Source organism: Molothrus aeneus, chromosome 5 (assembly GCF_037042795.1).
Source record: "Molothrus aeneus isolate 106 chromosome 5, BPBGC_Maene_1.0, whole genome shotgun sequence".
Taxonomy (NCBI): domain Eukaryota; kingdom Metazoa; phylum Chordata; class Aves; order Passeriformes; family Icteridae; genus Molothrus; species Molothrus aeneus.
Genome location: NC_089650.1, coordinates 37,873,513 through 37,898,834, shown reverse-complemented (window position 1 = coordinate 37,898,834; position 25,322 = coordinate 37,873,513). Strand labels below are relative to the sequence as shown.

At 36.6% G+C, this 25,322-nt stretch overlaps 1 protein-coding gene across 2 annotated transcripts in view; it reads right to left on the bottom strand.

Moving 5' to 3' along the window:
- TAFA2 (TAFA chemokine like family member 2) overlaps positions 1-25,322 on the bottom strand; it is a 181,727-nt gene that overhangs the window by 48,039 nt on the left and 108,366 nt on the right. For both annotated transcript variants that reach the window (XR_010783702.1, XM_066550217.1), the window contains exon 2: positions 1,697-1,803. Coding sequence is in view for 1 of the 2 variants with exons in the window: in XM_066550217.1 (XP_066406314.1) it covers positions 1,697-1,802 (106 nt within the window). In the remaining variant the exon portion in view is untranslated. The remainder of the gene's footprint in view (positions 1-1,696; positions 1,804-25,322) is intronic.

Below are 25,322 nucleotides of genomic sequence, written 5' to 3'. Positions count from 1 at the left end.
TGTTAAAGGCATGAAAAGATACAAAAAAGAAAAGAGAGCTTTTTGTTAGCTTGCAGGAATATAAAGACCCTACAGCTAATAAACTCATTTTTAAGGAGGACCATGCATTTTTCTATCTATAAAAATTAAATTAAATATTCCTTGAGTTATCTCTGCTCTAAGGCTGAAGTTTAAACAACAAACACTGTCCAGATAATCAGTGTATAGTTCTGCTTGGGTTCCTCTCACACAGCTAAGCTACAATTGGTGGTGGATTTTTTTTTTCTCAATTATGAAGCACTAAATCCCAAAATAGTCCTTATGGTTATAACTTCTATGTAATCCATGGTGATATGTTTTACTCATCAGTTTTCCAAAAAGTACAGCAAGCATACTTTGGCAAAGTTTGAATTCCACAGAAGCAAACACAGCTTGATCAGACCTTGCACATGGAATCAAAATGGTCTGGATATTGACTTTTTGGATGTTTAAAGAGAAATAATCAAAGCAAAAGAATTCTGAATGCAGGCTAGGATATCTTGGCTCTTTTCCAATAGACAACTAAACTGGGAAGCCACAGCAGAAATCTGTGTTTTGGTTTGGAGGGGGAACAAGGCTGAACGGGAACGGCTATCAGCACAGTTCTTCACTGGCATGACACCCACCTGGTGGCCTGCTGGACCACATCACAGTCTGTTTTGTCTGCAGTCAAATTGCAACTTCTATAACACTTTGCGTAAGTGTCTCTGCATCCTGAAGTCCTTAATCAGAGGGTCATTTTGAAGAAAGGTATCTTCACACAACAGAAAAATATCTAGCAGCTTGATACATAAAAACACCTGCTCATAAAATCCTGTCATCAGAGTGAACATCATAAAATGTACATGGCATCAGAGAAATTAACTAACTGGGATTTTTTTTAATCCTTCCTCTGGGTTTAACTCCTTAGCTTGTGGTAATGTTTGTGTCCCATCCTTGCTTTATCCAGGTTGTTAGAGCTTATTCTGATCTTGTATAAGCAGATAAACAGCCAACAGACGCTATATAATGATGAGAAATGGAGTTCAAAATCCTGTAATACTGCAGATCACATTTCAAGTCCTATTAGCCTATAAGAAGGCATTTGTTTGTGAATCTGGAGAGCTTGTTCCTTGTGTTAGGGTTAACAGAAACACACATGCAAAAGAAAGAGCTTCTTACAATATTAAATAATCCATCACATCTTGTGCTGGTATGAATACATACATATTAAGGTCTGGAATGACCAAGCGGAAACAAATCTCACATTTGTCACAAAAAGTTCCTGCTGAAGTGTTAGGACCAAAGCATAGAAACCAGACAATACTGCAAAGTGGCAGTCTTTTTTTGATGATGAAGCAATCTCATTCAATATACATTATCCATTAAGTTTATCTTTGTAGATAACTGCACACAGAAACATCATATAAGCTACTAAAAATTGTTTCTTTCCAGAAATTCATTTGCATCATATATATCTGCTGATAACTATTTTTATGAGATAAAATGTACTCACTATCTTTTTCTTATTTTATTACTCTTTTTTGGCATTTAGTGAAATGCTAATTCACTGATTAGCGAACCAGTATTAGGAGACATAAATATGCATAAGGAGGAAAGGTGGCATAGCCCAGACCCTTCTGAATTTGTTGGTGGAGGCCACAGACACAACATGATAGAACAGAACAGAATTTCTTACCTTTATGATGATTTGCCCCAGATGCTAATTTCCCCCACAGTGTTACAACAAATATTATTATTAGCAGTTTTCCTTTTGTTGCTTTCTGTAAGTATCTCTTATTCATCCTGAAAATAAAAATACACAAAATTAAATATTTATCTTAAGATTTCTTAAAAATACATATTTTTCTTAATTTAAGGAGAATTTACTAATTTTTCATAAGTGTCCAGCTCACAGTCTTAAAGTCTTAAATTCTGCTGAGCTCTAAATGAGGTACATAAAGTAGCAACATAACCTCCCACCCTGGTCTGACAGCATTCCTCCACCCTAGTCAGTACCAGGAGAATTCAGCATCATCATAATTTCTCTCAGGGCACAAACAGTGTTCATAACCACAGCAGACTCCAAAGCTGGCAAGAAGGATGAACCTGTTCATCTCTGAGCAGGTCTTGACAAACTGAGCAGCTCCACTGCTCTGTCTGCAGCCAGTCATGGCCCTGCAGTTGTCTCTGATCATACAGTGGTGTTTCTAACTTTTGGGATTGTAGCTCTTTTCGGATTGTGCAATGAGTCCTAAGGCAATAACAGATCTGAATAGACCTTCAGTTCATGTCTCAATCCTCCTGCAGAGAAATCCTGTTAGGAAGACTTGAGGGGTTTGTAAACATGAAATAGAGCAGGGCAGATTCACTACCCTCTCCCTCACTACCTCTGGGCAATGAAAAGATCTGATTAACTGCACCAAGGAAAATTGCACAGAGCTCCCCTCATCTTCTCAGTGATGTTTTCACTGTGACAGCAAGCCACCAGAGTGGTTCAAGCACAAGATAGCACATGACTTATTTCTCAGTAACCTCCTCCAAAGACAAAATACCCCTCCACCTGCCAAAAAGACAAGTTCAGGCACGTAGGCTCTAGTGCTTAAGGATTACAGTTGTGCAGAGAGTGGCAAGAGGGTACAGTAAGGAGTCCTTCTCTCACTTCATCCCTGTGGAAGAACCCTAGGGAGCTGGCTATAAAACAGCTCTACACAATGGTCATGTGTCTGCTGATAGGCCAATAGAACAATGATAACTATTTCAAACCATTTATACTAGAAAATTTGATCACTTGAGCAAAATTGTTGCTGTATTGTAATGCCTAGAAATAGATTGTTTTTATGAGCAGAAAAAAATGCATTAATTCATTATGGTTGCACATTTGTCTCCTATTGTATTCCTAAGAAATCCAAAGGAATTCAGGTGAATCTCTTCTCCTCTGCTTGTGTACTATCTTGGGCAACCATAACTCTGAAATGCAGACTACTTTAATACAGATTTAACCAGTAATATGTTAAAAGTCCTAAATCATTTTCCACTTCTTCAAAACAATTCCTCTCCTTTCAGTAAATTTCTTTCCAGTATAATCCTGCATGCTGATAAGGCGACACACACCCCACAACTCCACTTAAATCTTCCAGACTTGAAACCAGACCACTTCTCCCAGAACTGCCAATCTTGCTCTCCAGGAGATTGATGAGCAGGCTGTGTATAAGAAAACAAGACTGAAACTAACAACCCACTAAAGAGTGCACCAAACCCTTCTAAACATGAATTCAGAGCAAACAACACTCAGCATTCTTTTACAGAAGTCACACATTTATTATGTGTTTCCCAGAGGTTTAGATATCACATTTATCAAGCAAAAGGAGAGGGGAGTAAACAAGTGCTGTAGCCAGGATGGTGCATGTGCCCCTGAAAGCCTGACTGATTAATAATCACAGCAGAGATCACAGTGTGATGTGAACCACTCTAAGGTCTTCCTTCTTGCACTGATCCCAGTGCCTTTGGAGTGTAAAATGCATATTCATCATCAGCTCCAGGTTTATGAAGCACTCAAAGCTAAAGGGAAATACATTATGTGTCACTGTAAATAAGAACAAAAAAATGAGACTAGAATGCACATTCAGCATATGCTCTTTCACAGCTATCTCTGTGAAAAGAATATGAATTAACTCTTTCACTCTACATTCTCATACTGCACCTGTTATGCTGCTGGTGCCAAGTCATCTCTCATTAAAATCAAATCTTTCTTCCTCACCTACATAACATTTCTTGAAACCTAGTGGGACTTGCACCATTAAAGCAAGGTTGAATCTAATACAGTTTCTTCCTGTATTCCGCTGATGCCAGATTCCCTCACTGCTCTGTGAGACTGGCAGCAAATGCACATCAGAAAATGTAAATGCCTCAGGAAAAAGAGTAGTGGCAGGGGAAAGAGAGAAAACCAACCTCTCTGCCTGAGAACAGCAGCCCTCAGGATGCATGGCAGAGTGAAGATGTAAACCCCTGCACACAGCTGAGCACACCAAAAAGGAGTAAGCTAGCACTGAGTGAGACTGTTTTCTGCAAAGCCAGGGACGGGTTTCAGCTTTGACACAGAAAATCCGGGCTCATTGCCATTGCTAGGTTTCCCGATCATGAGAAAAACTATTCATCACTTTCTGCACCACAAGACTATTACATTTATCTTCACTAGTTATTAGTGGTATTCACCTTTAGGAAGACTAAAATCTGAACTGTGTCTAATAATAGTTTCATAATAAACATAATTAACAGAAAAATCAGTGCAAGGAGCAGTTTGGGACTAATAGTTCAGAGGCATCAGAAGAACTACAGAAAAAAACTCTAATCAGTTAACATATTCATAACATACAGCTGTTCAAATAGAAAAAGCTGGAAGATGATGCTAACCTTCCAAGTAATTATACTATGCAGCCCTAGACCCAGACCTGGGATTGTTGCATTGTCACTCCCAGTGGTCAGTCCAAGGACAGGCAAGAGACTGCATAAGAACAAACAAGATGTGAAGCTCTCTGCTAGGAGAAGTCCTGCTACACACAAGGACCACATTGCAGCAACACAGCCCTACATACAAAAAATGAAGGGTCCAAGAAGCTGAGATTGGAATGGAGGCACATTATTGACAAATTGAGTCAGGAGCTGGGAAAGAAGGAGAGGACAGAGAGGCCATGAGATATGCTCAGTATCTCACTGCATGAATTATCACCTGGGCTCTGAAACCCTGATGCTGGTTATCTTGTTATGGATTTGCAAAACAGCCCATGATAGGGCACTGAGAAGACACTGGGCCTAGGTAGCATTTGACCTCAGCTCTGAAATAACTATTAGCCTCTTGCAACCCTGATCTATGTCGGGTAAGCACATCCAGGAAATAAAACTGAGTCCACTTCAGTACTGTCATTACACTAATATAATTGGCTGTGATAAGTAGAACAAATAAGCTCTGAAATTATGTCTACTTTTACTAGAGGTGATGCAGAGCTCCACAGACAAACTATAGATATTAACTGGAATAGTTTTCTTTTTGAGACATTTATTCTTTTATTTACTTTCTTTTCTTCAGAACCACTCCCTCATTGTGATCCATCCAGCCTTCAATAATGCTACATAAGCCAAAGCCGATCAAAACAGAGAATAGCCATGCTATAGGAAACACCTACATGTGAAAATCAATTTTACACATGAGCTTTATGTGTAACAAACAATTTCCTTTAGTTTCTAACCTAACATATTGGAAATAAACCCAAGTAATTCTCTGCACTTTCACACAAAAGAGGACATGAAAGTCTGCTGTGTTTGAGTTCATTTTTCAATGTGCTTTGAAGCAAGAAAAAAGAAAGATAGCTCCTTTTGTGGTTCAGGAACACATTCAAAATATAACAAAAAGATGTCACCCACATAATCCAGACAGGCAGTGGCTGAGTGTGAGATGGCTCTGTTGTGCCCAGCTCTTCACTGAAACCACAACACAAGGATTCCTTCGTAGGATTTGTTACTTTTGCTCCCTAAGATTTCTTTTGCCTGAAGCACACTCCATGAGACCAAAACCAGTCTGGTATCATGAACTCAAGAATAGACTGTTTTAGTGATTAGTGACAAAAAACTGCAGGGCTTTTTCTCGGGGAGAAACCATATCTGATGCCGCAGAGGAGTTTCACAAGCTGCACATCAGCAGAAATCCCTCCCTGTGTAGCTCAACAACAGCAAATTGTGAATGCACTCCAGTGTTGCACAGGCTCCCCTTGTCACTGCTCCACCTCGCTGTCAGCCCACTTTCAACAGTAGATGGGCTCCAACCATTCAGCTGTCCTGAAAATGCCATGCACAGATGTGTATTTCAAATGTAGCATCCATAAGCTTTTGTGTTTCTACTTTCTTCCTTCTTTGTTTCTGGACCTGAGATCAGCCACCTTGCCAACAATTCAGAATTAAAGGAGAATCACATGGGAATTACCTTATATTGTATGACCAGTGCTAAACTGCCTTGCTTTCTGGTTTTAGGTGAAGTAAAAACTCATGTTATCTCTATTGTTGAGGAGTAAAAACTAAAAGGAAAAAATAGCTTTTATTCTTCCTTTAAAAGCTAATACACAAATAAAATTTTCATGTTTCCTACAAGTAACAGCATTCTTCTCTGTTGCTCCTTGTTTTTCTTTTCTTTACATAAAACAGATTCTCAAAACAACTCTCAGGTTTTTTGAAGTTGTTCAAAATTCATTCATTCCTGCTTTACATATGTGGGAAGTTTCACTGTCAGTAAGGTCCATTTGGCTTTTGCAAATACACAGACCCTATGAATGCAAGGGTTCTCAAAGAGATACATAAGCCTATTTTTCTACTGAATCCTGACAAAATGCTTAAGAGACAAAAAATTTGGTAGAAAATTAGTCCCACATCCTCTTAGTTTAGTTTTTATGACAAATATTTTATTTGCTACTTCAGAAAAAGCCTAAATGAGTAGTAGAAATCACTGGAGACCCCAAGTCTCTTGTAGAGAAATAATGCAGCCATTTAAATTATCTTCTCTACTGTGTTGAATCGTACATTATTTATTAGTTGTGTTAGTTGCTACATCCCACACAATGCAGGTATTTGCAGTTTTATTCAGCCTTTCCAGTGTAGACTAATGCAGATTTAAAAATGCCCCCCTGGTGAATAAGGTCGCTTTGTAAAAGTAACACCAATGTGACCCCTGTGCATTTGCATATATATAAATTCCCTCTATGACATTCCTGTCATGTTTGCTCAGGGAACAAGTAATTTGCCACTTTCATTACTTCAGGTACATGGTAGCTTGTGAAAATCAATCTTCCTTTTACTTCATACAACACAGCTTGTAACAGACACAAAGGGCACTCTGATTCCAAAAGGAAGCTGGGGATAGACACGGACACGTTCTCTCTTTCTTTGATCCAGGTGGGCAATGAAAAAAAGGGAAGAGGCATTTAGCCTAGCAATGCACACTAGTGTCTCACAGGAGATGTGGGAAATCTGTGCATACAAAGCAGAAGGGGTGGGTTTCTGGGTTTTTTCCTTTAAAAAGTTATTAACAGTGTGGATATTTCAATATCTAGAATAAGTAGTGATAGAGAGCTTAGCCCCACTACTAAGAAACATTCAAAAATAGTTAAATCACTCAAGGCAGATGGATACACCAGTCTTGTCACTGTGACTTTGTTAAGCGTAGCAGTGGAAGCAGACTGAAGATTTTGGGTCTTTAATGCCATAAAGAGGGCTTTTGACAGGCTACTGTGCTAAAACTTAGGACTCCGAGGCAAATTAAATCTAAAAGTCCTTTAGCATATGATTGACAGGTATGCTCATTTATTTCTTTTATTTAAATCAGTGTAACTTCGCACATACTTAAATTTAAGCGCATGCACAAATGTATCTACACAACATGAGTTCTTGGAAACAGATTAGTAAGTGAGCTTTTATAAGAGACAGTTTCAAGAAAAGAAAATATCTCAAATATCTGAAAAATAAAAAGTTATGGAATATATGAAAACATGCAATAAAAAAAAAAAAATTCTTCTTTGCATACTTCAATTAGTTTGCCAGCAGAGGGAAACTGTAGACAGATGCACATACAGGTAATTACATTTGCCGACAGTCTCATAGCACTTGGATGAGAAATTTACATATATATTATTGTTTCCAAAATCTGATAAGCATGAATGCTCAAATTGCCAGAGGTATAAAATGCTTTAGGCACCTAGCTGCATTTCATCTCCCAGCTAGAAACACTGAGAGATGAGGGAAAGAACTTATTTCTTCCAAAAGCTTATGTATGGTTGTGATAATGGTCTTCCCTCTAAACTGCTATCAATCTTAATGTCCCCTGATTCCAGATTAACCCCAGTTCTCTGTACACAGTTGATAGTAATTTTCATCTTCATTAATTTTTCAATACAACACCTAATTGAAAACAATGAAGAAAGCAAAGAAATTGTAACAAGAAATGCACAACCTTTCTAGCCAGATTCAACTCAAACAATACAGATGTATTTAACTGACTAAATTTTTTCTTGGTCATTTCATGAGGACCAGCAAAAAAATGTTCACCTGAGGAATGTTAATGCTGACACATTACTCAGTATGGAGAAAGAAAACCCCATGAATTTTTGGGAGGTTAGGTTCTATACTTCTACATGTTTACAAAAATATAGAACTTAAAGCAATAATCTAGACTCAAACCTACATGTTCACTGACTTTTTAAGTACTAGCATAAAACATTTTGGAATATTTAAACATCCAAAATATTAAAATATCTTTAAGCTGCCCAATGATGTCCAACAGCTTTGAGAAATAATCTCTGACCATGAAGTGCTCAGTATTAGAGGGTACTTAGGCTCCAGTTCTCATCATTTTCTCTGATATTATCATGCCACTTTAAACTATTTTTCTCCCAGTTTCTATGCTTAAGGGAGCTTTAAGTTGCAGGAGGTATGAGCTATTCACTTAATCATCAAGGCAGCAGTATTTGCTTGTATCTTACATGTGATCCTCCTGCAGATGGTTATTTAAATTTTCTTTATTCATATCTCACTAACCAATCAAAAGCTTAACTGTGAAAAAAAAAAGATAACTGTGCAATGAGCTTTGAACAAAATGCCTCACTAAGAACTGAATCACTAGGTGTACTGTGATTTCATAAAGGCCATGCAGTGGCAGAGATAAGCCTCCAAATCTAAGGCAAAGAAAGCATCAAATATTAGTGAGAATGGGAACTGAAGTGCCCATATTTAAAAGCAAGGACAAAAATGATCTGGGCAAGTGTAAGCCTATTAGTCTAACCTCTTCAGTTTGCAAGAGCTTTGAAAGCTTTGAAGAAAAAGACAAATTAAAGACAGGGAAGTAAATAGAACATAGGATAAAATGAAGCAGTGTTACCAAAGGTAGCTCATGCCATACTAACTTGACAGTTCTTTTTGATAATTCATTTTCCAGACAAAGAAATGGGGTAGATATAATTTGTCTGGTTTTAGATAAAGCATTTTCTACAGTGTCACTACAGGACTTCTACATTAAGCAGAAGATGCTGTGGATTACAAGAATTGAAAGGTGGATTGAATCCAGGTGCAGTACCAGCATGTAGTACTGAAAGGGAACATGAGGGATTAATAGCATTTGTGCTACAAGTTGGAAATTTATCATCTGAAACAACATGTGTAAAACCAATTTGTTTCTTTAAGCTGATCATCAAGAGCACATCCTTATTAATATGACACAAGATGGCTGTAAAAAGGCAAATCCTATAAATTATTAAATTATCTATTTCTAATAAAGACACAGAAAGATAAGTATGAAGTTTCTTAAACTATCATTCAGAATTATCTACACAATTCTGGCCAGTCATCTTTATGAAAGTGAAACTGAACCCACAAAAAATACGGGGACAGTCTTCCAGTCAGAGGAATAAAGTCTCTACCACAGGAGGAGTTAAAGAGCTTGGCTTGTGAAGCAAAGGAAAGGCTGAAGGAAAACAGAGAAATCAAAAGGAAATAAACACATTGCAGCAAAAAAACATATCCATAAGAAGTGCATCAGATGGTATCTTGCCAGCAGGCAGGATCAGGACACAGCTCAGGGATTCTGGGGTCTTGTCTCCATATCAATGCCTTGATTCCTTTCTTGTACTCTAGTACAGGAACACAAGAACTAAGTTTTTCCATGCAGAAAACTATAAGCAAGTTCTTTGCAAGTTCATTAATGAAGTGATTACTTCCATGTCATTTCATCCTCCTCAGAAAAACTCCTAAAGTAACAGCATTTCACAGTAAAAAAAAACTGTGAGTTTCAGGAAATTAGTCTCACTAATTTCCTAAACCCACATTGTGCTCCACTCAAAAACTAACCACGGTGATGAAGATTTGATTAAGACAAATATTCCTTCTTATTATTTTAACATCTTCAAGGCATAACTGCCATCTCGGTGTCATAATATTTAAGGTGACCCAAAAAGTCACAGTACTATACAGGTGAATTATTCAGTACCAAAATAGCTTTTTTACTAACTTCAGTGAGTTAAAGTCAAACTGTTGAGCATGAGTGAGTATTCCATGATTAAGGCTCCCTCACTTGATTTAAAACTCACTCTCTTTTGTATCACTTATGTTTTAAATTTAAAATCTTTGTTGTATTGTCATCCTGTTTTTTTAACAATGACAACATGGAAATGTAAAACTGGCAAGCGTAACAATTGTCAAGATATGAAGAAATCTTGTTTCTTGCAAGAGCAGAAACAAAGAAAATGTAGAAAATATGTAGAAAATGTAGAGATTTAGAACCTAAAAATTATGTACTTTCAAGTGCAAATATTTTTAGATAACAGAAGAAACTATACTATATATATTAGATGTATTTTGAAAGTTTGGATACAGAAATTAAAAAATCCCTGTTGTTATTAGCTCTATTTAAAGTGACTACTGTCTTAAACATAATATCTTTCAATCAGTAGTGGAGGACTAATTCTGGGATTCTTACATGGATATGAGTATGGATGAAGGCCATCACTATATTACACAATCTTGTCAGACCTGAAATTTTTATGTTCAGATTCTATTGCATAAATATCCAACTGAAAGTTTTTTTGGTTTTTTTCCCCAAAGAACTCTTCTGGCAGATAGCACTATGAGAGACCTCTGCAGATGAACAGGGAAGCAGGACTCTAAGATCTACCCTGCTATTTTCATGGCAATTATATCTGTCAATAGGCATAATAGCATTTCTGACAAATAATTTTAGGTCTGAGCCTAATCTATGTTTTATACCTGACTCCTACACATTTTGGGCCACACCTGAAAGTAAGGGTTCAAGTGTAAATAAAAATGACAGGTTGCTCAAATCACAGAAAATATGAAGCTTGATTGTGCAATGACCAAAAATAGTTCTAACAGTTGACATAACACACTAAGAAGACAGGAGAGTTGTCAACTGGGAGTAAACCTAGTTGAAACACAGCTGGAAAGTGTTCCTCCACTCTTTTAATGTCAAGTTCTAACCCATGCTCATTTGTCACAGTCACCACAGGCACAACATTCAGAGAAAAAAAGGTGAGATCAAAGTTAGACCAGACTTTTCCAAAATATGGATCTGGTACACAATACAAATCTCTATTTCTGAGGATATGCATAGAAAAATACTTTTTTCACTCTGAGAGATGCTAAAGGAGGGCATCCAGGCTGCACAAACAACCTTCAGCCACCAGCTGGGAAGTAGAACGTGAAGTCCAGCAGGTAATCCAGATACAGTGTCTTGTACTCAGCAGAGGTATGCCCACATAGAAGAAAATATGAATTTTCTACTCATACAAATGAAAAATGGGGGTTTTTTCTCTCTGCACAAGGCTTTATTAAATATTAGTGGGGTTTTGGCCCTGGCACTTTATCTAATATGTTGCATAGACTACAATAATTAATGCTGTCTTTAGAATCACCCGATATGCTAGAGAATTTTGACTCTCAGTCTCTACTTCCTTGTCAATATTCTAAAACACTAAGATATTATTAATACCAGCTCATACTGAAAACAGAAAATTCAGGGTATTCTTGTGATGGCTTGCTAGGAATTAATTCAAGCTAGGTCATTGCTTAATGATAGCTGAAGTATCTAAATGGCACCCAGTTTTCCTTGAAATATAAAATCTATTTCCCACCCCCTTTTCAAATATCCTCTTTGGAAGGTAACAGCAGCTGTGTAAGAGTCATATGGAGCTTCAACCCTGATTTTCATCCAAGTGAGTCTACCTCAAGAAATAATGCACTCTCTTTGGCATGTACTATGTCTGCCTTGAAATGGCATTTTAATATGTCCAGGAGCTCACTAAGTAGCCAGTCATAACCAGCCCCTCTTAAATTTCTATACCCAGCTTCCTGCTGCATAATATGTAGACTTGTAGGTAGTGTACAACAGGAGAATTAATGACAAAACAAATCAATAAATAGTGTTTTGTTCCTCTAGTTCCTTGGACTCTTACAAGGGGCACTAATATCCGCATTTCAATTTGGAGCTGGACCTTGATTTTCAAACAATTTTTCAAATTTTCTCCATTTGCTATGGTCTGTATCATATATGGAATGATCCTGGAATGTTTCACAGCAAATTAATCCCTTTTAGATGAAAATTAAGCAAAAAATGAGCCCAAGAGCGAATCTAATGCATTCCTACAGTTTAGGGGTGTTCCCTTCAGGACAAGAGAGCTTGTCAAAAAAACTTTCTCCACTAAATTAATATAATGTGGACATCATGCCCTCAGCAACAACAGTTTGGGTCTACAAAATCACTTCTGCAGGGATAAACTGTTTGCTAATGTAGATGCAACCCTATAATCTCATGAGGAAGGAGATAATTATTATAATTATTTTATACTTGTACAAGATGCCCTTTAGGTTGTGATTAATCTGAAAAGCCTTTTCAGATCCTCAGAAAATCTCAATGGCATGCTGAAAGGGACCTGTCACTCAGGAGGCCCTCAGACAAGTTCTGATCTGCATTTTAGGGCCATTATTCCTACTGTGACACCATAGCATAGGGAAAAGACAGCTTGTGTACCAAAGTCAGGGAACAGTTACCTGCAGTACATCCCCCTAATTTAGAGCATAGAATGCAGAATAAATTACTTCAAATTACCCAGTGAATTGTTCCCTTTTGTGAAACAGCAAAACCTTTATCTTTTAATGCAATTAACAACAAGAGCCTTTCTGTCTTTTTTTTTTTCCACAGGAAGTATTACCTAATCTACAAGCAGTTCTACTGTTAAGAAAAGCACAAATGATTGTAAAACTGCCAAACTGGATGCTTTACTGGCTCCATACCTGCCATTTTCAGCCATCAGAATATTGACAGTTTCTCCCTGAGTCTGGTAGCCAAGCTACCAATAGTGACACTGCTGAGCAGGTTGACCCTTTTAGGTGAATAACATATGGAAAATGACATGCTAAAATGGAAAGCCTAAGAAATTACTGAGTGGCAGTGGGACAGACACTGGCCAGCAATGACCTGCCCTACTCACCACCTACATCTTCCAGCCCAGAGGGAAGGAAATGGCTTCATGTCGCCCTGGCAGACAGGACTTGAGTAAAGAACCAAGCCTAAGAACACTTCAGCTGAATTTATCAATAAAATATAAAGGTCATTATTCATAATTAGATCAAGATCCTTTTATTCCAGCCTAGCAATGTGAAATGTCCTTGAATTAGAAGTTTATAAGAGTGAACTAAATTTCAATAAAGATGATTTTTCTTCCTAATGCAGACTTGGCTCAGAAAATACTCAGATATTACCATATTTACAGCAGGTTTAAATGTTCTTAACAAATTCTGCATTTGCACTCTTATGCATGCTTCGTGGAACAACAAAAAATTACTTACTTTTATTTGCATATTATTATTAAAGAGAGCTCTGTCATTATACTTTCATAAGAATTACATTAACAGCACCACTATTAGAGACAAGGATATGCAGAATTTCATGCAACGTTTTCCTAAGCAAGAGGTTACAGTCAGTGTTTGCAGTATTTATGATAAAAGAGTGGGTTGGTTTTTTTCCTTTTCATTCTTCATTTTATAATAATTAATTGGAACTGTATAGGAACTCAACCAAGTAATGCCTAATTTGCTGCCAGTAATAATCTAAATTGGGTAACGTACAAGAGCAGTACAGTCAACTAGGATCCTTTTAGTGCTGTCTTAGAAAGGCATTTTATGTGAGTCCATTAATAAGAGAGTATTACTCTCTAAATGTCCAAGACCAGAAAACGGTCTTTAGGTAAGAAATAGAATTAGCTAGCATGACATAGGAATGGCCATAAATGAAAGACATCAGAAAATTACCAAAACTTCTAAAGATAAATGGTGAGATAGAAAGGTTTAGAATGCTGTTTCAATGAAATTATTACTAAATTTTAACAGGGGAATGTTATATTTTGCAAGAGCTCAGTTATAATACTGTTCATATATTACTTACTAAGAAAAAATGGTATAATAATATTTCCATATCATTTCAGTCACAAATATAGCTATTGCAGTGCCATCACCATTAAAGGAAATGATTATGAGTTTGCCAGACTTGTAGGAGACTATATGTACAATACTGAGATCAGCAGTTCATAATATATTCTTTTAATTTTGGAAAATCACCACAGCTTTCAAAATTTAAAGAGAAACAAAATACAATCTAAGCCAAAGTGTATTTCCTCCTGCATCAGTTAATTTTATTTCATTTTAACAGCTATCTGCCTCACTCTTCCCAAAATCCTTGCTAGTTAAAGGTGAAAGCTCTTCTTACAGCACTGACTCAAGAAAGGACATTCTTTGGGTTTATGTTTCTCCTTGCATAATTTGCAGTTGCAGCTGCTCACAATGGGCCTCCATTTCAGCTGCACAGTGAAGGAAGCACAGTTTCCCCAGTGCTTCTCTGGAGTCTTTGATATTTAGTGTTTCTCTGAAAGCTCCAAAAGTCCAATAATTAGACAAGAACTTCAATTGTAATTATCTTTTGCAGTTTCACAGAAAATGGGGTTTCTAAAGGCAATGAAACAAAAGGATTCATTTTCATGTATTAAAACCTTAAGAACTTGAAAAAGATTGACCTAAATTTCCAGACAATCAGATTTGGCAAGTACTGCCAAATTTTTGATCTGGAAATAATCAGTGGAGTCACATATTTATTATATGCTTCTTTTTCCAAATTATCTACAGATGCTGTATGGAAATTTATTCTGGATAGCTATATTAAGTATAATCATTTCACATATTGCTATTGTTCATGTTTCATTAATATAAATGTTGAACCAGGAATATAAGCAATTTGCATAAAATAAGTCACAAATTTTGGAAAGGGGAATTTTCCCATCATTTCCTTATGTAAACTTTGAAATTTCAGAGAAAAATGAAATTGAAATTTCAAGGTCAAGGTGTGTTAGCAATTTAAAAAATGCTGCCTAAATGATGAAAATTACTTAGCATAGAAATACATATATTTAACAAAAAGCTACTAAGGTAGATGGAAGTAAAATTCTGATTAAGACTTCTGTTTTGGTAATTTTTTCTGTTTCTTGTAATAGTTAATAGTATGTGCACCTTCCTCTTTTACTGGTATCACAGCAATGCATGTTTGGTTTTCACTGGCTAATCCAAATGCTGCTAAATCTCCTGTGAATGGCAGGAATGAGGATGAATTCACATCTCAGAAATAAATCTGGAAACAAGAAGTGCCATGAATGTGTAAAGATATTGTCTTCAGGTATTTCCAGTGGCTGACTTTCTCCTGTATGTCCAGTCTAATATATTTTATTTGATGGTGGCAATTCATGTTTCTTCAACAGAAAAAGAAGGACTAAAGTCCAGTTGGAAGAAAGTATCTAGAGGACACTTCTCTGCACAGTGAGAGCAGTGCCCTTTTCCAATCCTCTGTTCCCATTGTATTTCACCTAAGATAGCATAGGGCTGATGAACCTTAACTGTATGCTTTGACCTCAAAGTTTAGCAGTCATCTCAAACTATTTGTCATCTCATTAACTGCAAGATGTGCAAAGTATTTACATGAACAAACAATGGAATGAAGTGGGAAAGCAATTCTCCAATATGTATTGTTCCCATAAATATAAACCACTATATATTTCCAGTGCACTGTCAGCCAGATTAAGCTCATCAAATACCAATTCTTTGCTCAGCTATAATGAAAATCTTTTACGTGAGGTAAAAGATAAATGGGACGTTTGTCATGATGGCTGTAATTCAGAAATACTCATCTACATGTAGTATAAGAAAAAAAAGTTAAGTCTTTGAGCCTCACCATAATTTTTTTCTATTGTGGCCTGTTCCTCAAAGTATTATATTTGTCAAATACTAATTAAAAATGAAAATGCTATGTATTATTATTGCTTGAGTGATGCCAGTAGATATGTATGAATTAATAATTTGAAAAGCAGGGATGGATGACATGAAACCCACTCAATGGAGTCTTTTACTTATCCAGCAAGAGTATATTAAACAGCTGCAATTTCCTCTTTTCACACAGTTATGACAACTATCTCCTCCTACTAGGAGCAGCACCAATTGCACACTTATGCCAGGTACTGAAGTGTGTTTGTTTGAGAGCATTTTGTTCACTCTAATCTTCTGTCATGCAGAGTTCTCCACTTAAATTATTGTTCATAGAATACTCCAGGGCACTGGTTCTGGAAATTGAGCACCCAAATGAGATTTAGAAACAAGTCTATTCTTTGACATAATTTTCCAGAATACCAGAAGTCCTGACATACCCTTAAAAGGTATTCTGTGTTTGTTAGCTTGCTTTATTACTGGAAAGAGCAGAAATTATATTTCACCCAGAAAAAGCTGTGATTTCATTATTTTAAAAACTGGAAAAGTAGTCTACTATGTTCTTGTGCTGGCCTTAATTCCTCTAGCATTAGAGAACTGCTAAAATTTCTGCATTTTTTGCTGTCCTCCAAAAATAATTTTGAAAAATCTAAAAACAAAACCCAGAAAAATAATCTCAATATAAGACCCCATAATATAAACACTTACATGCTTTACAGCTTTTTAAACCCTTGAAATAAGAACTTTGCTTTTCTAATCAGAATTTAACTCCTGTTGCTTTAAAATTAATCACTAAAAATGTATTCCAGTTGAAAGAGTTTGATGAGTATCAAGAGTTTTGATTAACCTGGTAGCCAGATGGTGATTCTTGGTCTGAGGTTTGGTGTTACTTAGCTGGATTTTATCTTTTGTTCTTAATAGGTATTGCAAATATTGTATTCTGCCACTACTATATTTTAGCATATTTAATTGCCAAGGTCACAAGAAACCAGCCCACTGCTTCTCCCAAACAGATGGTGGAAGTTGATTTTAACACTGTAGTGAGACTTGTTTTCCAAAATGCTTGCATAGCTTTATGAAGTGTAATTGCTGTTTGGTATGCACATGAAATATCAGCTCATGAGTGCCTACACAGTTAGAGGCCAACTATGCAAGGTGTTGAGCTCTCTAGTCTGGAACTCTGCTCTGGGAAAAGTTTCTGTATTTACAACTCAGCACATGTTCCATTTTCTGTGGAGCTGGGGCTACCCCTTCAATTCCTGGGAGACACAGATCTTAATTAACACTGCTGGACATTATATACCCTTTCATTATATATCTACTCTTTTATTAGTTTTAAATGTGGGCAATTTACAGCTGTAGAAGTCAAATAGGCATACAGTAAAAACTAATTTTTAAATTAATTTCTACTTTAACTTCCAAGCTAAATCTGTGGGTGCTGCAAAATTGAAAGTGATCTAGAACAATGGTATAAAAATGAAGAGCTTACATGAACTCTTCTTGGCAAATAAAAAGTATGAAAAACAACAGTAGGTAACATAAGTCAGAAATGTAGGTCCTAATATCTCCCAGCAGCCTTTGAAGTTCAAATCTGGATCTGAACCCAAAGCCCATGCCTCACCAATCATTAAGAATTGTAATATTTGAGAATAACTTGTGTGCAAAAAAAGACAAAATAAGAAACTAAAAAGCAATAAAACCACCTCTTGACATGCCCCACAAAGCACAGGAATACAGCTAGGGACGTGCTTTGGAGCAGCCTGTCTGCCCCGATGTGACCTCAGAGCTCTGTCCCACAGCAAGGGGTGCTCGTGTCCCCAGCCAGTCACAGCAGCCCTCGGCCACAGCTACAGCAGCTACAGCAGCAGCCACAGCCCAGGAACTGCACTGCTGGAAAACAATCGCCAGGAGCAAGGAGCAATGCAACAGCCTCCTAAACCTCCCCTTACCTCAAAGGACCTGGGCCATATATTTTATAAGAGAAAGTATTAAATACAATTGTTTCACATAAGTCCTATTCACGCTGAAGTCTCATATAAATGGCCACAGCTTTCACATCGTGCTCAGCACAGGACTAACTCCAGCAGCAAATGTCCAGAAAAATAAACAAGAGCTACAACAAGTAGTGTCCAACTAACATGAAATCCTACCAACAAGTGAACCATCAAATTAGCAGGTCAGTGATATTAATTGTGATCTTTGAACACTTCAAAATACTATTCATTTGCACAGTGAAAGTCTGACTCCTTACATTGTTACACAAAGACTAGGATAGAATAAATATAATGAATTAATGAATAATATGAGAGAATGAATAGTATGCATTATGCTGTGGGAAGATAATGATGTGGGATTAAATAGATCAGCTATTATGCTTCCTAGATTTCAATAATGTAGTTAAGGAAGGGCAAATAGAGCAAAAAGAAGGAGTGAAAGAAATGTAATGTTGTTATTAAAAATGTGCCTAAGGACCTTATGTGTACATTCCCTGACAATTTAATCTGATTAACAAAATGCAATAATTTTCAGCTCAGTACTACTTATGGGGAAAAAACCAAGTTTTCATCTTATATAAGATTTTGTATAAAATACTTCTCAGCTGAAGATAGCTAACAAGTTAGCTATTAGAGATCCTGCATAATTTTATGACACAAAGTAGGTTTACTACACATTTCACATCTAGACTGTAATGTAAAAAATTGGATCCAGTCATTGCTGGGTTTGACTGACTGGAACTAAACATGGTGGGAATAAAACACACATTCTTTTCCAAATGCAAGAAGAAAGGATGTTCTCATTAAAATGATTTGCTGATATGACTTAAAACAATTTATTTAATCTTTACCTTTTTTATGTAAATATCCTTCAACTGAGAATTTAAAAAGTATAATTTAAAATAGATTTTGTAAGTATAATGAGATGCTCTGTCAGATGGGAAGACAAATTAAAAGTGCAATTCACACTGTTATAGCAGCACTGCCACCACAGAGCTACTAATCTTTTGCACAATGCTCACAGTAGAATGTACTCCAGTCTCTGTGGGGCACGTGATTATAGACTCGCAGGGAGACTGGGATTTAAATTATTCATCAATGCGGATTTCCTTTTGCAGAAAAATTAGTGTGCCACATAAATAGCAAAACTGTTAATTCTTGGCCTTTTGAAAATTAACTGCCTGGTAACAGCATCTGCTATTACGGGCTAGCTTCCCTTGCAGTTACAATAGCAATATTCTTTCAAACAGAAAGCTGTATACAAAATAGTGTAGAATATCCTCACAGCCAATTACATGTCCAGAATGCATTAGGTCCTTTAAGTGCAAACAGCCATGCATAAGCCTGCCAAAGACCTGATGACTGCCAGAATATGGCCACAACCTCTATGTCCAGAGAACAATTCCATCATAGCTATGGCACGCCTTTACATATGAACATCCAGAGGGAATAGGATATCAAAATAATTTTCCTGAAAAAGACTTGCAATTTTCAAGACAGACGGGTATGGATTTCCAGTGGAGTGATATGTGCTTCCATCCATCTATTAACCACAAGAACAGTATAAGCTCACTATCTACAAAGTCAAACTTCATCAACATCTAATATTTATTAAACTTCCACAAAGTGGTACCTGCTCCATTTGGGCAGCAGAAGTTCGCAACATTTGTGACATGTCAAATCCATCACCATTTCAGCGGAGCAATACCAGAAGTTGGTTTCTTCTACATTTGAAGGAACTGTCATAAAACTTTCAACCTATGAGATAGATTTAAATAACTTATTCCTAGCAGCTTCACTGAAAGTACACATTGGGCACAAAGATAAGCAAATGCCTAAAGTTTGGCCATTATAAAAAAAAGGCAGAACAAATTAGTGAAAGGAATGTCTTGGCTCCTTTCTTCATGCCTAGGATGGTACTTTGGACTTGTGGCTCAAAAATTATAATCAACTAGAAGTTATAAAAAATGAAAGGTTTCACAGAAAAACACTTTTGGCAGTTACTTCAAAAAAAGCAAATATCCTTGATTTTAATACATAATTTAATTCACTGCTTCTGCCTTAGGAATGAAACAGTCAAAAGTAAGAACTAGTATCAAGAAGGAAAGTACCAAACTCAGTGAAATCTGGGTGAAATGGCAACATTAAAATTACAGGAAAGAAATAATCAGAGCCACTGCCTAACTAATTAAGTGCAAAGAAATGCATACAGGTTGATACTGGCCCAAAACACACCATCTCCAGTTCAAAATGTGAAATATTTACCTTTGAAGCCTGAAAAGTAAACAAAAGTGTAACTTCTTCCTAGACTTCAGTTACACAGAAATCAAAGCTGCACATAATGAGACACAACATGGGAATTTGTCCATTATGTCAGATTTCAGTTTACAGTTCTGAGAATTCACATGACAATATTTTGGTCTTACAGACAAGTTGCATTCTCATTTTAGTATAGTTCTTTAGGTACCACAGTAACCCCGCAATGGAACTTTAATGGATGTGGATCAGTCCTAGGTCTGGCCAGCAAATCCAAACACTTAGTTAGTCTGGACCATTCTCTCCTGGAAGGTCAAAACCTCTACATACAAAAAACTTTGGGAACACAATCCAGTGCCCCCATAAATGCAATTATATCAGTTATACAGTCAGCCTCCTCTCCTGCCATCTGAAGGACACTCAGAGAATATGCAAACCAGCCAGGACTCTTGTGTTTTTCTCATGGCTATCAATGGAGGCAACTTGGCACATAATACAGTAATTTTCCACAATAATGATCCCAACACAAATGCTCACAGTTCAAGGAGATCTGTCTACAGTAACTGAAAATATAATTTGGGACACAAACCAGACACTTCTAGAGGAAGACTTTGCTGACTTACACATTGCTTTTCTTAAATGCTGACTTTTTAATTTTTGCAAATATGTTCAGGATAATGAAGAGGGATGTATTTTTCTCTATAAGAAAATAGTCAATCTTAATCCCTAAACTAGTAAATATTACTGATTCTTCTGTGACAAAATCCATGAGGAGTAAATTGCCACCACCACTAAGTTCTAGAGACTGAGACACTCCACCCAGGAATATACAACTGAACCTAATCCAATAGGAAATATGCACTGTAATATTCTTCCCAGTTTTTAGTTCAGGTAACACTATAATTTAAAAATACATCAGGTTTCATTATCTAGAAGAGGCTTATTTGTTACTATGAACAATTCTGTTTTTTTAAGAACAGTATTCAATTAATTCACTTTCCCTCTCACTCCATGACAGAAGCAAACCAAAATAGCACATGGAAATCAGACCAGGTTCCTAGTTATTTTATGACAATTTGTAGCTCTGACAGATGCAGATGCAGTTTTTATTTCAGTTAGGTTTCAGATGTTAAGCATTTTTTCACCAATGTGTATGAATTGAAAAATTTATTCAGAAATTATTATCAGGAAAAAACAATCCACAGAATCATAGAATGGTTTGGGTTGGAAGGAACCTTCAAGATCATCTAGTTCCAACCCCCTGCCCTGGGCATAGACACCTTCCATACATCAGTTTGCTCCAAGCCCCATCCAACCTGACCTTTAACACTTATAGGGGCAGTAAAAGCACTTTTCTGGACAACCTATTCCATAGTCTCATCACCTTCAGAGTAAAGAATTTTTTCCTAATATCCAATCTAAACCTATTCTCTGCCAGTTTAAAGGCATTCCTTCTTGTTCAATCACTATATGAACTCATTAAAAAAGTGCATGCAGCGACAGGACAAAAAGGGTAATTCTAAATAATATTCAGGGAAGTCTTTTTCACATAATCTTCCTTCCAAAATTTCTATTCAAATTATTCTAACTATCTGCACATAGATACAGACAGCATATTTGACTTCTAATGGACAGAACACCACATAGTGGTGATGGCCTGAAGCATTTCTCCTGCAAATTTAGATATCCTCCCAGGAGAGCTCCAGAATGCCAATGCTTTGGACACATGTAAGGATAAAAGAAGTAAATCCTTTCATTTAAATACAATTGGTTTTAAACATAATCTTTCCCTTTTAAATGCCATTTATTTCCAAATATGTATTTTGGTCTTCATTCTTCTAATTAGAAAGTACATTCTTCTAATTAGAAAGCCCAGCACTGCTGAAGGAGCACTCTGGAAAAGATAATTACCTTTCCTACTGTCTTATTGATATAACTGAAACTAAAAATCCCAGTACTTGTGATAGACCTGTACATTGTAGGTAATGGAGCAGCCAGCCTAAATGCAGCTCCATGCTGCTGCAGCTGGAATGTTTCTGTTACTCCAGTTAGTTCATTTAACAGGAGATTAAGTACCTCAGCATTGCACAAAGAAGACTGAAGGCCAAGTCCCTTGGTAACTTTAAAGAATGTCCAAGCACAGAGGAAATTCCTTGTAGATAAAGTACAGCCTATAAACTTTTCAATTTTTCTATTCCATTCCTTTCCTCAAAGGGAGAAGAGGGCTGAGCCTGGATAATAACATTGTCCTTTCAGCATAATTAGCCAGCTTTGTCACTGCTTCAAACATAATTAAGTATTAATATTACCCTATAAGTAAACAATACGTACATGATATCTCTGCAATGGGCAAGAAAGCATTGCCTTGTACACATACTGTTCATTGAAGTAAAATTGCAAATTGCATGCTGAATCAGGAGCCATACTATACTGTCAGATATTTTTTATTAAAATGAATTTGTTCACTCTTCAGTACAATGAACGATTAAAAATAATTTGCACAATGCTAGAAGTATTCATTATTGCAGGGATTCCAATACAGTGAACAGTGTGTTTAAATGACATGAATTTTCACATAACAGAAGAAACTGGACACAAGACTGCTGTTAGGAAACATGATTAAATGTGTGTCCATACTGTAAAACTACCTGTGATGGCTTAACCCCAGTCAGCAGCTCAGCACCACCCAGGTCACTCTCCCTCCAGAAGGATGGATAAGAGAATCAGGTGGCTAAAAGGGAGAAAACTCAGGGGCTGAGATAAAAGAAGTTTAATAGATAAAGGAAAAGTCATGCATTCCAGCAAATCAAAGCAAGGAACAAATTCCAGTATTCTCTTGGTCAGGCAGGTGCTCAGCCATTTTCAGGCAAGCAGAGCTCCATCACATAATGGTGACTTAGGAAGACAAAGGCCTTCACTTTGAATGTCCCCTCTTGTTCTTTCTTTCCCCCGGCTTTTATTGTTGAACGCAATACTGGTCTGCATTATCCCTTTGGTCAGTTTGGGTCAGCTCTCTGTGTCCCCTCCCAGCTTCCTGTGCATCCCAGCCAGCTCACTGACAGAGCAGCAGGAGAGGCCCAAAGCCTTGGTGCTGTGACAGTGCTGCTCAGCAGTACCTAAAACATCCCTGGTTCCAGCACAAAGAAAAAAACCTTTCCACAGAATAGGGTCACTATATCAGATGTTCTTTGTCTAAGTGCTGATGACTGCATGGGGAAGGATGTAAAAGGCTGTTTAGAATGAGGTCTTCCATGTTCATTTGCAAACTTTGAGACAAGTCAACTTTAGAACTTCTCAGTCTGAACTCTGTCCTATATTTAAAAATCACCAACCCAGGACAGAGTTCAAACAGCATGACTCCTCATACAGCAGTCAGCAATGTAAGGACTCATGGGTGTTATGCTGTACAAAGAACATGGAAACAACAACTATGAATGCCTTATTTTCAATAACTTGGTTTCATCACTTTCAGAAACTCTGTGTTCGCCTTTCAAAATATCCTATCATGATAAGTTTTAGAATTTACTATTCAGTTGTAGGAAAAAGCACTTCCATTTATTTGTCTTAGACTGCTTAAGATGCTGCTCCTTAATTATAAATTAACCAGAAGGAATGTAAATGCCTTTTTTCACATTTCATCACACCTATTTTTCAAAGGAAAGAGTCCTAGATTACATTGTCTTTTCTAATAGCACAGGTGCTCCATGCCTCTGGTTCATATCTGGTCAAATTCACTGTACCCTTCCTAGTTCTTCTACACCTTTCTGTGATAGAATGAGTTAATCTTGCATGTAGCATTCAAAAAAACTCTGCAGCATGGAATTGTATCAGTTTGATGAAGTTCCAGCGTTTGTTCTCAAAGCTTTACATTTACATTTTCAACACCCCCTTCTCCTTTTCAGTCTTTACCATTGAAGTGACATTCTGTATTAAGTATATGCTGTGATTCTAATATTGCTAAATTATAATAACAATGGAAATTTTGAGGTCATTATTCTGTATGTGCAGTTAAGACCATTTCCTCTGCATGCATCACTTGGTATTTATTGACATTGAGTTTCATTTGCCATTTTATTACCCAGTAACCCAGTATTGTACCATCAGAATCTCATCACAGACTGTTTTAAATACCAGGCATTACTTTGTTTTGTCTGCAAACTTTGTTGCTATAATGCTCATCTCATTTTCTGAATAATTTATGAGTCTGTGATATTCAAATTTATGGACAAGTTGAACAGCCTAGGCTCAGAACAGACTTTTGCAGGATTTTTTTTTTGTAACTACACTTCATTATAAGAACAAACCATTGATTCCTATCTGTCTTTTAATAAGGTGGCAATATAGGTCTTTTTTACAGGAATTTGATATAATCTCTTTCACAGTTCCAACTAGATTATATCATCTACATCATCTTTAGCCAATGTTTACTGGCACATTCAAAGAACTCTAGATTTTTAATTCATGACATCCTTCTAGTTTCCAAGCCATATTAGTGCTTACTGCATCTATTTATGTATCCACCAATTTTATTCTTTATAATAATGTCTATCAAATTGTTTAATGCAAACTTCAAATTTACTGGTATGTAATTCTCATCGTGAGAATCCCCATTTCAAACACTAGTATCATATTTTCCACCTCCTACTCATCCAAAATTGTAGGTTGCTTATTACTATTAGCAGGCCACCAGCTTTATATTGAAATTCCTTAGAACATTTGGATGGAAACTATCAGATAACGGTGAACTGTTACTATTATTTTTATTGACCTGTTAGAAAATGTCTTTTATTGACACATTAATTTGAGAAAGTCCCTCAAATATATCATCCATAAACAATGACTTTGAATAAGGTATTTTCCTAGTCTTCTCTGCATAATACATAAATGCACACAACCAATCAGATTTCCTGCAGAATGGTCTTATTATAGTCAATGGCTTTGATTATCTCCCTATTTTTTAGCATTTTCTTGCAAATTTCCCATTTCTGTTGGGGGGGAGGGGAGGTGTCTTTTAATTGTAGGTTTCCCTTACCAAGTTGTCCCTCAAAACAGTTTTGTCTCATTTCATTGTAATTTTACATTTGAGGTGCCAAGTTTACATTTATTTCCCCCTTTGAATGCTAGTCTATGAGTTCTAAAAGTTTCTCTCTGATCCTTATTTAACATTATTTTGAAAGTATTTTACAACTAACCCTTAAGTTTATAGTTTATTTAAATGTATCAAAT